Source organism: Protopterus annectens, chromosome 2.part1, assembly GCF_019279795.1.
Source record: "Protopterus annectens isolate FY-2018-M chromosome 2.part1, PAN1.0, whole genome shotgun sequence".
NCBI classification, from domain to species: domain Eukaryota; kingdom Metazoa; phylum Chordata; order Ceratodontiformes; family Protopteridae; genus Protopterus; species Protopterus annectens.
In genome coordinates, this window is record NC_056729.1 from 924,629,096 (window position 1) to 924,642,983 (window position 13,888).

General features: G+C 36.8%; 1 protein-coding gene across 1 annotated transcript in view; it reads left to right on the forward strand.

Annotated features, from left to right (window-relative positions):
- TRAPPC11 (trafficking protein particle complex subunit 11) overlaps nucleotides 1-13,888 on the forward strand; it is a 2,455,228-nt gene that overhangs the window by 2,152,076 nt on the left and 289,264 nt on the right. Inside the window, exon 26 of the mRNA XM_044062556.1 lies at nucleotides 7,449-7,560. Coding sequence (XP_043918491.1) covers nucleotides 7,449-7,560 — 112 coding nt within the window. The remainder of the gene's footprint in view (nucleotides 1-7,448; nucleotides 7,561-13,888) is intronic.

Sequence of the window (13,888 nt, forward strand, 5' to 3'; positions counted from 1 at the left end):
CACATAATGGGATGGACATGGTAGATGTAGCCCCTTTAAAAGACTCCAAGTGCTTGGTTGTAGAGGTCTGCAAATCCAGAGATTTGACTGCCCTTTTCCGGCAAACAGACCCAACATTTAGGAAAGCTTACCTGGCTGTCACCTCAGGAGGCAGTTGGGAGCAGTTTATCTCTCCACTCTACTGCATTGATAGCCATCACTTAGGACAAATGGGTGGGTAAGATAATATCCAGAGACTATACTATGCTCTTTCTCCTTTCCTTTTCACTCATCTACCGCTCTACCAGAAATAGAAAGGTAAATTGTTATCTTAAATAAAGATTCATCAGTGATTCTTAGGGGTGAATCTTTATATAGTAGAAGGGAAACAACTGAAATTAAATTAGATGTAACAGTTGACGTAGCCAATTAAGTAGAGGTTAATTGTGTCAGAAATGTCACTCAGATTGCGTATTACTGAGCTCTTGGTGGTTCAGACCAACTTGTAGGTGGTTATGATGGAGGCTCCTGCTACAGGGGAAGACTTGAAACTCATTACAGTACTGAGCATGGTAAGCTCTAATGCTCCCCCTATTGTTTCTACTGTGATAAGTGGATGTAGTTCAGCAAAGAGCCTAGTGTTAAAATGGTGGTAGTGCAACTGGTTCTAGGTCAATTAGTAAGCAGACGTTTTTCAGTGGCTAGGAGATAATGTTTTCTGAAAGCATTTAAGTGTTTTCCTAATCTGGGAGAGGAGTAAAGATAAGACAAAAACAAAAAGCACTTAGTAGAAGCACAGGCTGTACCATGTGTCTTAGCGTGGGTACCCTTACTTATAGGTTAATCCAAGTATGTGAGTATGGCGGTCAGTCTGGGACAATTGTTCCTATTAGGAGGTTTACACTTCAGTATTTGAAAATATGCATAGTTTTGTGTGTTAGCATTAAGTTAATAGGTTTTAGGGGTGTTCTGAGGTGTGTTTGCTTTTATGTTTGAGGAGCTTCACTAAAACAAAAAAGTTTTGGAAGATGTGACATAGGTTCAAATGGATACAACAAGAAACAACTGTATAAAAGATCAACCTGCCAACATTCGTGTATGTATGTAACTCAAGAGCTGGAACTAGACATTTAAAAAAGCTGTTAGATATAACAGGTGGAAATAACTTCTCAACACAATGACAACATTTTATGTTGTCTTTAAATAGAAATGTTATCACAGATGTATACAACAAAGAAAGAGTTGTGAACTCTATTAAAAAATGTAGAGTACAAATACATATGCTACAGAAGACATATTTGGGAAGAACTGAGCATGTGAATTTGATAAAGAAAGGATTTCAGGATGGTTATTCAACGGAATATCTGGGACAAAGGAAAAGGGGAGTACTTATATTAATTGCAAGAGGAGCCCCAATAGTGATAGAAGAGGATAAAAAGATAGTAATGGTAGACTTGTAGTAGTAAGGGGTTACTGGCAAGGGAAGAGGATTACACTGGCATATATGTATATTCCACCTAAAACTGCTATAATGGAGCTTAAGAAAATTCTGGGAGAAATAATTAACTTTCAGCAGGGAATATTAATTATAGGGGGGACTAGAATTTGATTTGCAGTAGTGAGGATGTATCTAGGGGACCCAGTAATTAAATATAACCAAAGAGGGTAGATTTTTGAAGACATTTATGAAAATATGTGGTATGGAAGATGTGAATTCAGTAGTAGGTGTTTGAAGTTAATTTACATATTATCCCCAAGATACAAAAACTGGGCTAGGCTAGACTGAACTTATACTTCACAGGAACGTGCATTTAATTGAAATTTTTGATAAGCATCCAGTAACTATTTCAGATCACGTGCCAGTAATGACTAAAATAAAAATGCAGGGTAACAAAATAAAAATAACACACTGGTGCTTTCCCTCCTCTCTGTTGAAAAGAGAGGAATTTAAGGAATAGGTAGTGGAAATTATTCAAGACTTATTAGAGAAGATTGAAATTTCTTTTGAAAATATAGCTAGCGAGTGGGATAAAATTAAAATGAGTTTAAAAATAGAGTGTAAATAAAAGAAAGAGAGATATGGTTAAGAAGTAACTAGAATTATTTAGAGAGACTGACAAAGGTTAAAATATTGCAGAATAGGGGGAATCATACTGACCAAAAAGAGGAGTAATTGCAGAATGCTAAACAGGAAATAAGGGGTTACCTCAGTAATATACTTGAGGTTAGAAAGACTGCTTTTAAACAATTGTTTTTGATAATAACTGCAAAGAACACTTTTAACAAAATGACTCGGGCAACAGAAAGTAGAAAGGGGTGTCGCCAAGCTTAGGGAGTCTATAACAAGGAAGATAAATCCTGTTCAGGTACTGTAAATATTTCAGAAATTTTATGGAAATCTGTATAAAGCAGAGAAATATGGAAATCAAGAAATGGTACAAATGGAAATGTTGATGGAAGAATTAAATATGCCAGGGTTGGAGGTAGATGAGGCTCAATTACTAACAAGACAGGAGATGAGAAAAAAATGGTGATGTATAACCAATCTACAGGAAAGTTCCCAGGAGGAGTTGATATTCCTGTAGAAGTTTGGAAGCTAGGAGGGAAAAAACTGATAAAGATCTGGAAGGTTTTTAACAGTATCTTAAGAGGAGGAGAAGCACCAACATCATCAAAGAAAGCGGTGGTGGCTGCAATACCTAAAGAGGGTATAGACCCATCAGATCTAGCTTCATATAGGCACATTTCAGCTCTAAGCCATAATTATAAAATGCTTGCGTCTGTAATGGCTAAAAGAATGACAAAGGTGATACCAAATTGATAGTTATGGTCAGTGTGGTTTTGTGGAGGAGAGCCAAACATTTGACAACATTAACAGAACAATGGTGATTCAGAGGGAAGCAGAATGTTAGAAAATAACACTGTTGTTGGTGGGTCTTGATGAGGAGAAAACATTCAACGGAGTAAGCTGGAATTTTATGAGCAGGGCAATGGAGGCATTTGCATTCCATGATACAATTATAAGGTTGATTAGGAGGATATATAAGGGATGGGGTGAAAATTTAAATGGGTGGGTTCTTCCCTGACAATTTCTCTTTGAACATAGGAACCAGGCAGAGGTATATTTTTTCCCCTTTGTTGTTTGCATTATATTTAGAACCACTGGCAAATAAAATAAGGGATTCTGAAATTCAAGGATGTATTTGATATGGTAGTCAAGAAAAGCTGGCTTTATTTGCATAAGATATTATTTTGTACCTGATAAAACCAGAAAAGGACAGTTCAGTGTTGAAGAACATTCTGAAACAGTTTCAGGTCTTTTCGGGATACAAAAATCAATGAAGATAAAACCAAGGCAATAGCTGCAAATTAAGTACCCACACACAAATTGGTTCCGCAGTATCCATATTTATGGAGACACAATAAAATGAAATTAATTAGGAGTATGATCTTAAAAGGATTCTGTTATAGCAGCTAAGGATATATACGGGAAGAGACTAAAAAGATAATAAAAAAACTGAGAAAATGGAAGCGCTGTTTTATGGATATAGATAGCAACATACAAGCAGTGAAAATGTTTTTAGTCTCTTTAGTTTTATATACAGGTCAGGCGTATTTTTATCAACTGGTGAAGAAGTTGTGGATAGCAATTAATAAAGAGCTGAAGGATTTTATCTGGGTGGGGAAGATGGCAAGAATCAAGTGGGATAAGCTGATTCTTCCAATAGAACAGGGCAGTTTGGGATTACCTCATTTGAAAGGGTAATTCAGACTTAAACAGTTAAGGCTCCTGTATATAGCACAAGCAGAAAGCTACAATTCAAAGTGGAAAGGGATGATGATGAAACAGTGAAAAGCTTAAGAAACAAGGAAAGAATGGGATTTTGTGTGCAGATCTTTAAGGAGAATAACAATAACCATACAAAATATTATATTCTTAAAGTAACAGAAAGTATTCGAAGAACGAAGCCAGCACATGAATAGAGAAAGGAAAATCTGCCCATATGGATGACTGCAATTAGGGATACAGAGAATAGGAAAGCGGGGACTGGAATTTGTTGGAGAAAACTGGCAAAGGAACCAAGGTATTGAAAATAAATAATTAAGGAAAGGTAATAGAATGGGAAAAGGCCAAGATTATATTTGGACTGCATGCTAGAGATTGCCTTCCCTTTCAAGGATTAATATTAGAGTGTAGGCAAAGAAAAAGAAATAGGGGATTGAAGTGAAAGAACACACTGGTAGAGCATGCCTTTCATGATACCTTATGAGTGGTCTTGCAGTCCATTAGTGATTCATTCAGCAGATATTCAACCACTGGAGCCAGCTGTGCTGTGATCTCATTCCTTCCCTTTTCAACACCAAATGCAGCTGCTACTTTGCCCTGACCCATACTGAGGGTCTGTCACCACGGGATTCTCTAATCTGCTCTTTCAGCAACCCCTGGAGTCTATGCCTTCTGTTCCAATTCACCTCATTTTGAAGTTCCTACACAAAACCCTCAACATGCTGATCTACAGTAATTCTCATTGCCCCACTATGTCCCCGGCAAATCTGGTTCCACCTAAAGTCAAAGTAAACTTTATTGTCATTCAGAAATCACACAAGTGCAAAAACTGAACAAAATTCCGTGTCTCTGGACTCAATGTGCAGAAAACATATAGACTATTTTCACAGACTTTTACACATATAACACCTAGTTATTACATCACAGACATGCAGGTAGACAGACTAATACTGCACATAATTAGAAACACATTTTAACATTTTTCGCAGTGAACACTTACTTGCATGAGACTTTAGTATTGCACAGGCACTTGGTTAAGACATTGTATTGATCCTTACACAGAAAGAGACATTTAAGTATTGCACTGTGAACATTAGATTATTGCACTATGGTTAATTTACAAATTTGTAGCATGTATTGCACTGAAAGAAGAGATATTTTATTGCATTGCTACTGCTCTAGATGGCCTATAAGTTAACAGTCATGGTGAATATTGCACTAAGTATTAGATGAGACTGGTAACCAGGTTAATGTGCAATATAAGACAAGCTACTACAGTTTCTTCTGACCCAGATGGCCATCATGGAGCATAGTTGTTACTAGAGTTCAGCAACCTGATGACATTAGGGAAGAAGCTGTTCCTGAATCTCATTGTTCTGCAATGTATGCTTCCGAAGCACTTTCCAGATGAAATATGCAGGAACAGCCTGTAAGCAGGGTGAGTGCAGTTTTTAATTATTCCTCTGGCCCTGCCGAGACATCTGGATAAGTAAGTCACGGATAGATAATTAGGTGGTCTTGATGAACCTCTCTGCTGTGTCCACCACTCTCTGGAGGGATTTGTGCTCAGAAGTAGAACAGCTTCCATACCATACTGCGAGTTGTTTGTCAGGATGCTTTCTGTAGTACCTGTGTAGAAGGTAGTGAGAACTGTCGATGGGAGATTCGTTCTCCTCAGGCTTCTCAATAAGTGCAATCTCTGGTGCACTTTCTTGACTATGGCATCTGTATTGGTCTCAGTACAATACTCAGGCTTCATCTAAAAAAAGCCCCTGTGGCTTCAAGACCCACAACCAGATTTTTTATTATATCCATCTAGTCAGCCTCGCCCAGACGTTCAGAACTTCAGACTGACCCCTTGGTTTCTCCAGTTCCCATAATGGCCAAGAATACCTCTTTGTCCCAGATGGTGTTACACAGCTTGTCTTTTTTTCAGAATTAATCTACCTGTGAACTCTACAAGAGTAAATGGAAAAATGCATCAAATTTCCATTCAGGGTTCCAGAACAGTTTCCCTGCTTCACACAAACTTTCAAAATATTCCTCACGTTTATTTCTTTTATCCTTCAGCAAAAGACCCCTCATAGGATCTCAGTTTTTTCTTGAGGTTCTAACAAAACTTTCCCTTCAAGCCAGCTTCTTCTATGGGCTTAAAAGTTTTATCCTGGAAAACACTATTTTTGGTCACATTCACATCAGCCAGGTCGATTTCAGAACTACGTGTATTGTCATCTGTTCTGCCATACTTGATATTTCACAAGGATAGGGTCATCCTGAGAATCATCCCATCCTTTATCCCAAAATTAGCTTCACAGTCAAATCTAAATCAATCCATTCATCCACCAGTATTCTTTCCTAACCACTCTGACAAGGGATAGTATTTGTTACATGTCATGGATGTTCACAGACAACTTCGATTCTACCTCCACAGAACAAGACCATTCAGGAAAGGCTTCAGTTATTTATTTCATTTTCCCCAAATAGAATGAGTAAGAAAATCTCTAAACAAACATTATCCTGATGGCTTTCTGACTGTATCAGCTTTGTATATTCTTCCAGGAACAAAACCTTGACATTTAAGCCAAAAACTAATTCGAACAGGTCTGATTCTCTTTCCACTGCCTTTTTCACAAATGCCTCTGTGGATGAAATTTATGCTACGGCTTCAATCCATGCCTTTGCCAAACATTATAAACTGGATATCATACCTGGATGTAGAGCTTCCTTGGAGCCTCAGTTTTATAAGGTATCCTGTCATGATGCTACCCGAAAAAATAGCTTGGATTCTCTTCAGTCAGTTGGATTGTTTAGAAGAAATAGGCTACAGAAGTTCTATACTAATCATACATGAAATCCTTTTCCTGCTAGCCTGTCTGATGCAACACCCTTCCTTCCTTCCCTTTTTCAAATTGTCACCTCATTTCAAAGGGGTGTTCAGACTAGTTGTAACTTCCTTGGTTCCTTCCATCTTCATTATAACACCTAATCTATAGAGCATTTCCTTCTAACCAGTAAGCATGATCTGAGGTTAGTGAGGCACATGGGAATTATGGGAGGAAAATTATGATGGAGCTTGAGGCTTGGGACACTAGCAAAGTCCAGATCAGATCCAATAAATGGCTTGGTTCCCATCAGTCATATCGGACAGATTAAGATGAAAAGGGACCAACATTATGGTATGTACATAACTTCCATTTATGCTTTCCAGTAAGTGCCTGTATAACTAACCTTTCTGGATACAATATATTTTTTTCTGGTATCCTATGAGTCATTCCTTTATGTGACTAGAGAGATCCTGCCTGATCTTTGACTGCCAATAATTTGGAGTGCATTTTTTTTCCATAGGGCAATACTAGTGGAAGCACAAGAAAATGTTCTTTTATGCTGAAAATGTATATTGGCTCACATAGAGGTCCACATTCCCTCTCTCTTAGCTGCTTGGGGAATGGGAGGGTTTGTAGTTTAATTATGTCATTGAGTGCTAAGTCTGTAAGCAATACTTGGTACAAAGAGGCCGACTCTCAAAAAATTGTTGTTATGGTTAAGTTTTTACTTGGCTACGATTTCTGATAACGAACATACTTTAGATACATGTCAGGCAAATACAAGTACAATGGATACAGTTGTAAATGAATAGGTGTATTTATGTGCTGTGTAAAACCAAATGTCATTTATTTTACAGTAATTCTTTATACTGGTGAAAGTGCTAGTGAATGCTTCTGCCTTCAGTGCCTTCCAGTCACGAGTGGCCAGAATGCAGTCGCAACAGGACAGTATGTTGTCCACTGGAAAAGGTAATCTCTTTTATGTTATTTGGTAGTTTTTACCTCCATTAATTCAGTTTAATGTATTTCATTCAAAGAGAGTTTGCCACATTCTGACTTTTGATCTTGGAAAAAACACAGATAATGAATATACAAATTGTTTATTTGTATCACATGAAATGCTATATCCCTTTGAAATAAAATGCCATTCATGTGTATCTAGCATGCATGATTTGTAATGTTTTATTATTCTGCATAATTATGAATATAGATACGATTTATATATTGTTGATGTCTGTCAAACCAAACAACCTAGGGAAAACTACCTGACATTACATGAAAAGTGATGCAGTGGGAGACAGTGGTGCAGAGGGGATACAAATGGAGAGATGATGAAATCGGCAAGAAATGGAGAGTAGTATTGCAGAAACTCAAGTCGTCCACAAGTCTTGCTGAGTACCTTCAGATGGTAGACCCAGTTTTCACAAAATCTCACCAAGACAACATTGATAGAGTGTACCTTATATAGCATATATCATGTAGAGAGGTAGGTTAAAATATATATTAAAAAAAAAAATACAGGTGGATGCCAATTCCCAGAATAAACAAAATGCCCAATCCTGGTGTGTGCACTGGTGCTAAGACCGAAAAATAAATTAGCAATGTTGAATCCTTAAGAAATCGAAACATTCCTTCAGTGGGGTTAGGCCAGGCTCTGTTGGAGGATTGGCTCCCTTGTTGTAGAAGGAAGTAGTAGCCAATAAAAACCACAAAAACAGACTGATCAAAAAAAGAGCCATGAAGATGATAGAGCGGACTGTTGTGGATAAAGAAGAAATTATATATTGTTACTGTAATACAAGAATCCCAGAATTTCTCGATAGAAGTTACTCAGAAAGATTAAAAAAGAAATTAGATAAGAGAAAAATACTTGCACAAGAAAAAACTGTCAGCAGCTTCAAATACAAATTTGCATTCTTTAATAAAATACATCCATGAAAAACATTACATAGACAAAGAAACTTTGGGCTGCCTGGAAAAAGATTAGACGGATGAAGTGTGAAAATATAAGTAACAAAACCATGAGATTTTTGCAAGGTATAAAAAAGAAACTTGGATATGGGAAAGAAAAACAGATCTGATGTGGTGCAGTGTTTATGCAAAGGAGAAAGACAAACTAATCAGTACAAAAAATCACTTCCAAAAATGTTTGAAGAGAAATACAGGCAAGGCACCAAGATATGGAAAATTTTACAATACAAAAAATAAGAACATAAAGGGGTCAATATCACTTTGTCGAATCCCACTTCTCTGAATGCCTCATCATTGAACACCTATTTATCGAAGCTGCTAATCATCGAATGGACGTTTCACTGAAAGTTTTCCTAGGGCAAACCAACACCAACAAATTAAGGAGAAACAGGTGGAATGGGAAGCATTTGATCACTTAAGAAATGATGATGCTCTGAAATCTTCAGTAGGAAACCATTACAAAAGTTCAGCTGGAGTTGCACAGCAAAGGAATTAGCAGGAAACAGTGGCAACTTTTGATACAGACAATATTGTGGAGTGATGGGCCAATGAGTGCAGGAGCAATGGATGACGCTGGATATAGCTGAAGAGAATTTGTCACAGCAAGACTTTCTGGAACTTTCAGAAGAATGCCTACAGGAAACAGAGAGCAAAGAATGTGCCCTCAGTTTAGAAGAAAATGATCTAAGGGAAGAATTGCTTAATTTAATAGAGATGGATAGACATATTAAGATTGAAGAAAGAAAAGTAAATAAGACCCAAAACGTTTAAAGTCTGATAACAGTCTTGATTACTATATTCATCAATTTTAATAGAAATTCATTTGATATAATTAAATAGGATATATTGTACAAGTAAATTAATGACAAAGTCTTACCACAAAAATACAGAGCAATAAGGGAAAAGAAGGGAAGAAATCAAATGCAGTCATGGATGCTTTAGACAGAGAAAACTTTAAAGCGATTAAGACAAGAAGTGTCACTGTTAGAAGAATTTAGAAGAGGGAACAGATCAACAAAAATACTTAGAAAGATAGATGTGATAAAAGCAACTTTACAGTATCAGAACAGATTGGGATCTATTGGGCAGTATTTGTAAATAATAAATGAAAGACAGCACGGGCTGAAAACTTTAAGAAGATACAAAATAAGCAATTCATGAATGCCCCAAAAAACATTTTATAGAGAACTGGGAAATAAAGCAAAGGGAATAGAAGCACCACCAAAAAAAAGATGAAATAGACAAATTTGAGAGAAATATTTATAAAGACCCTGTGGAACATAACAAAGACGCTGAATGGATAGAAAATGTAAAAGAAACAGTAAGGAGTTAAGTGTACAGGATATGAAATGGGATGAAGTAACAGCTAGAGAAATTGAAACAAAATTGAGAAAAGCTCCTAATTGGAAAACCCCAGGCCCAGATACAGTATCTAACTTCTGGCTAAAAGTATTAACATCTTTATACAAAAATTTAGCCGAGTAAGAACTACTTATATATGCGCATCCTGAACAGTTACCAACCTGGTTAACAACAGGAAAAATGATATGCCTCTTTAAGAGTGAATCAGTAAGGCAACCTAAAACTGTAGACTAATAACTTGCCTTCCAACAATTTACAAGCTAAATACTGGAATTGATGCAGAGTCAGAGTTTATAGTCATTTAGAAGAAAACTCAGTCATGGCAATCGAACAAAAGGGTAACAAAAGAAAGACATATGGAAGAAAGGATAATTTGTTGCTAAATAATGCCGTGGTGAAGAATTGTAAAAAGGGGAAGAATCTAAAAATAACATGGATAGATTACAGAAGAGCAATTGACAGCATCCCACATTCATAGATAAAGGAGTGCTTACAGATGTGCAAGATGAATCCTACATTGATCAGTTTACATTTACAGTGACCATGAAATCATGGCAAACCACTTTTCATTTAAGTCATGACAAAGCACAAATTATTATCCCAGGGATAAAAATTCAAAGGAGGATGTTCCAGGATGATATTTTGTCACCGCTTTTGTTTTGCCTTGCCCTTAACCCATTAAGCTGTTTAATTAACATATCACATCTTGGTTACATTTTGGCTCCTAAAAACAAACTTGCTTAAAGATTTATCATTTAGTTTTTGTGGATGACTTAAAACTGTATAGTTCATTAGATGAGGAGTTGAAAGCACAACTGCAAGTGGTTAAAACTGTCTTGGATGATATAAGAATGATGTATGGTCTTAATAAATGTGCAAAGGTAATATTTAAAGCAGGAAAGTTGCAGTACCAAGAAAATACCACTCTAGGTCTAGGACATGAATGGTGGTATAAAGGAACTTGAGCCCGAAGGAGTGCATAAATATTTGGAAATTGAAGGAATGCTTCAGAAGACTAATACTATACATGGTTTGATTCTCACCTCTGAGGGAAATTTGTTAGGCTTAATATGGTCCACAAGGGCAATTAGCCTAGTATTTACCTGTGAATCTACAGAAAACTGCCTTATCATCTAAGAATAAAGTCCCAGCTGTGAACCGAGTTGCTCTTCTTGTTTTAACTTCGAGTTTTGGTGTGATTGACTGGCCCCAAAAGGTACTGGATCAGCTGGACAGAAAAACAAGAATAATGCTTCACGCTTATCAGATATGTAAACACTAGTGTATACCAAAATTATATATTCCACACTGTGAATGAGGTATGGGTCTCTCTGAAATTGATTACATATATATATATATATATATATCTGCATTTGTGACACTGCGTACATATCTGCTGACCTCATCAGATCCAAACATGATGAATGTTTTAAAACATGAGAAGAGCAAGTCTAAGGTGACCTCTCTGATTAGTTTAGCAGAAACATTCAGGTAGTAAGCAGGAATGGAAATCAAATCAGAAGTAGACAAAAATCAGACAGCAACTGAATGTGCCAGAAAAAAAAAGAAAGAATATAAGGAGAAAGATCAGATGTGAAAGAAAGAAATGTGGAATAGCCATAAATGTAGTGACAAGTATAAAGATCTCTTAGGACAACATCATGTTGATGAGGATTTGACACAGGAATTATTAAGGAGAGGTGAGATGAAACCAAAGGATGAAATGTTAATAATGGCAGCCCAGGATAGTGAACTACTTACACATTGGTTTACAAAGTCCATTGAACATATGGGAGAAACAGACAGATGTGGGTTCTGTAAAAAAAAAAATGGTCACGCACCTTTTTCTTAGGTGTGATGCACTCATGGTAGAGGTCCTATACACTGAAAGGCACAGTAATGTGGCAAGATTGTTGCACTGGAGATTGTGCAAACACTACAGTATAGAAATAGCCGAGAAGCATTGGAAGCATGAACCACAAAGCATTCCAGAGAACAATGAAGTGTACATCACATGTGATCAGTCATTACCAACAATTCAAAAAATAGATATTAGAAAAGCAGATTAGAGTGATCCTTGAAAAAAGATAAAAGTAACATTGAACATTGAAATGGCTACACCTAACGATTACAGTGTCTGATGTACAGAGAGAGAGAGAGAGAGAGAGACAAAGTCATAGTCATAAAATATCAGGATTTGCAGGCAGAAACAAAGGAAGAAAGATACCAAGACAGTTCCAATAGTAAGTAGTAGGAGCAATGGGTCTAATAAAAAAAAATCTACAGTTATATTTACGTATGCTACCATTACACGTAACTCTATGAATTGTAAGAGTCAAATCTGGGCACATTCTGGGTGCTACAAAGAACACTTTTGGCTAACATGAAAGACTGAAGTATTTTTAATTTCATGAACTTTAATTATACCCTGACAGGATGGAGTCCATTCCCATCATGTTATTTAAAACCCAAAATATTTTGGAAATTAAACTGGAGGAAAACTGAAATTAATATTTACTGTGTACCATCATAGGTGAATACTAGGCCAACTGCCCTGAAGGGCCGTTATAAACATAGCCAATATCTTGAGGTCAGAATGAAACCTTGTGTGTATGAGATGAAGACCTTAACTGTGATGTCAAACCTACCCTTCCAGTAAAAAAATGACTTGTCTTTCTTAATAAAAAATGAGGACAAAAATACAAAGCAAATGACTGGGTCAGGATGGAGGATATAATTTGCTTAAAGCATCTGGTATCCAGACATTTTTTTTTTTAGAACGTGAGTAGTAGAAGAAAAGATGTTTTATTTTAAATTTTATAAATGAAAGATGTAAATATGGGCTGCTGGTATGAAAAAGGGGGTACATTATATGTCCTGGGTTAATGGAGAAGGAGCAGATAAGAGAATCATATTGCTCATGTGCTTCTGATTGGAGGAAGAGGTTCTTTTCTTGACCTATGATGGGGTCACTATATTTGACCCAATATTGTGTTATAGTTAAGATACTTTCACTTGCTATTCAAGCCTAGTCATTCAGTTCAGGCATATAATCACATATGAATTAAGGTACAGCCACGTCACAAGCTAGATTTTAAAGTTCACCAGGGGAGTGAAGTATTCCATATTTAATTCATGGGGCTTACAGGTTTGCAGAGTCACACTGGAAGATTCATGTAGCAGCCCTATAGTGAAATAAAACTCGTGTACTAGATTGGTCCTTGGTAGGGTTCCTGTTCTATACCACTGTTCATTCATCTGGGTACATTTTTTTGACCTTCCCACCTTATAAATTGATGTACCTTTCTGTTTAGTTAAACACAACCATTAAATTATCCCACCAATCCTTTATTTCTGCTTGGACAGTTTGTATCATGATCTGTGGTGTCATTGTCAGCATTCTGTGTTCATAAACCTAAGTAACATCTGATATCTACATCTGTTTGAATGTAGATCCTCCCAGAAAGATAGCATATGAGACAAGCACCATGAAACATCACTTCTTTGAATGCTTTTTGCATTGTTTTGGCTGTACTGCACAATTACATTTTTGAGAGTTGTGTTTCACCCTCAGTAGGTATTTTCTGTCTTCACAGGTGCCTTTGCTGCAGTGGAATATCAGTACATGAGGAATGCGGGGGGGGGGGGTCTTGCCTTGTGCAAAAAATAATTTTTACAGATTTTCCACAAATGTTCAACATGTACTTTCAAGGAGAATGCACTAGCAGCATCTGTGCATGGAGTCAGACTTTTTGAGTTGTAGTGGATGCAAACAACACTGTGCGTGTCCATGTGGCTATTGATTTGGAAGCAAAGACCTATGCCTGCATTTCCTTTACTGTTCTCGAAACAGTACAGCAGTAAAATGTATCAAAAGTGTTGGTGATTTAGTCCTGCCAGCAAAATATGCAGTACTGGAGAGGCTTTTGACTCTACCTGCAGCCAGAATGGTGGTATCTATCAA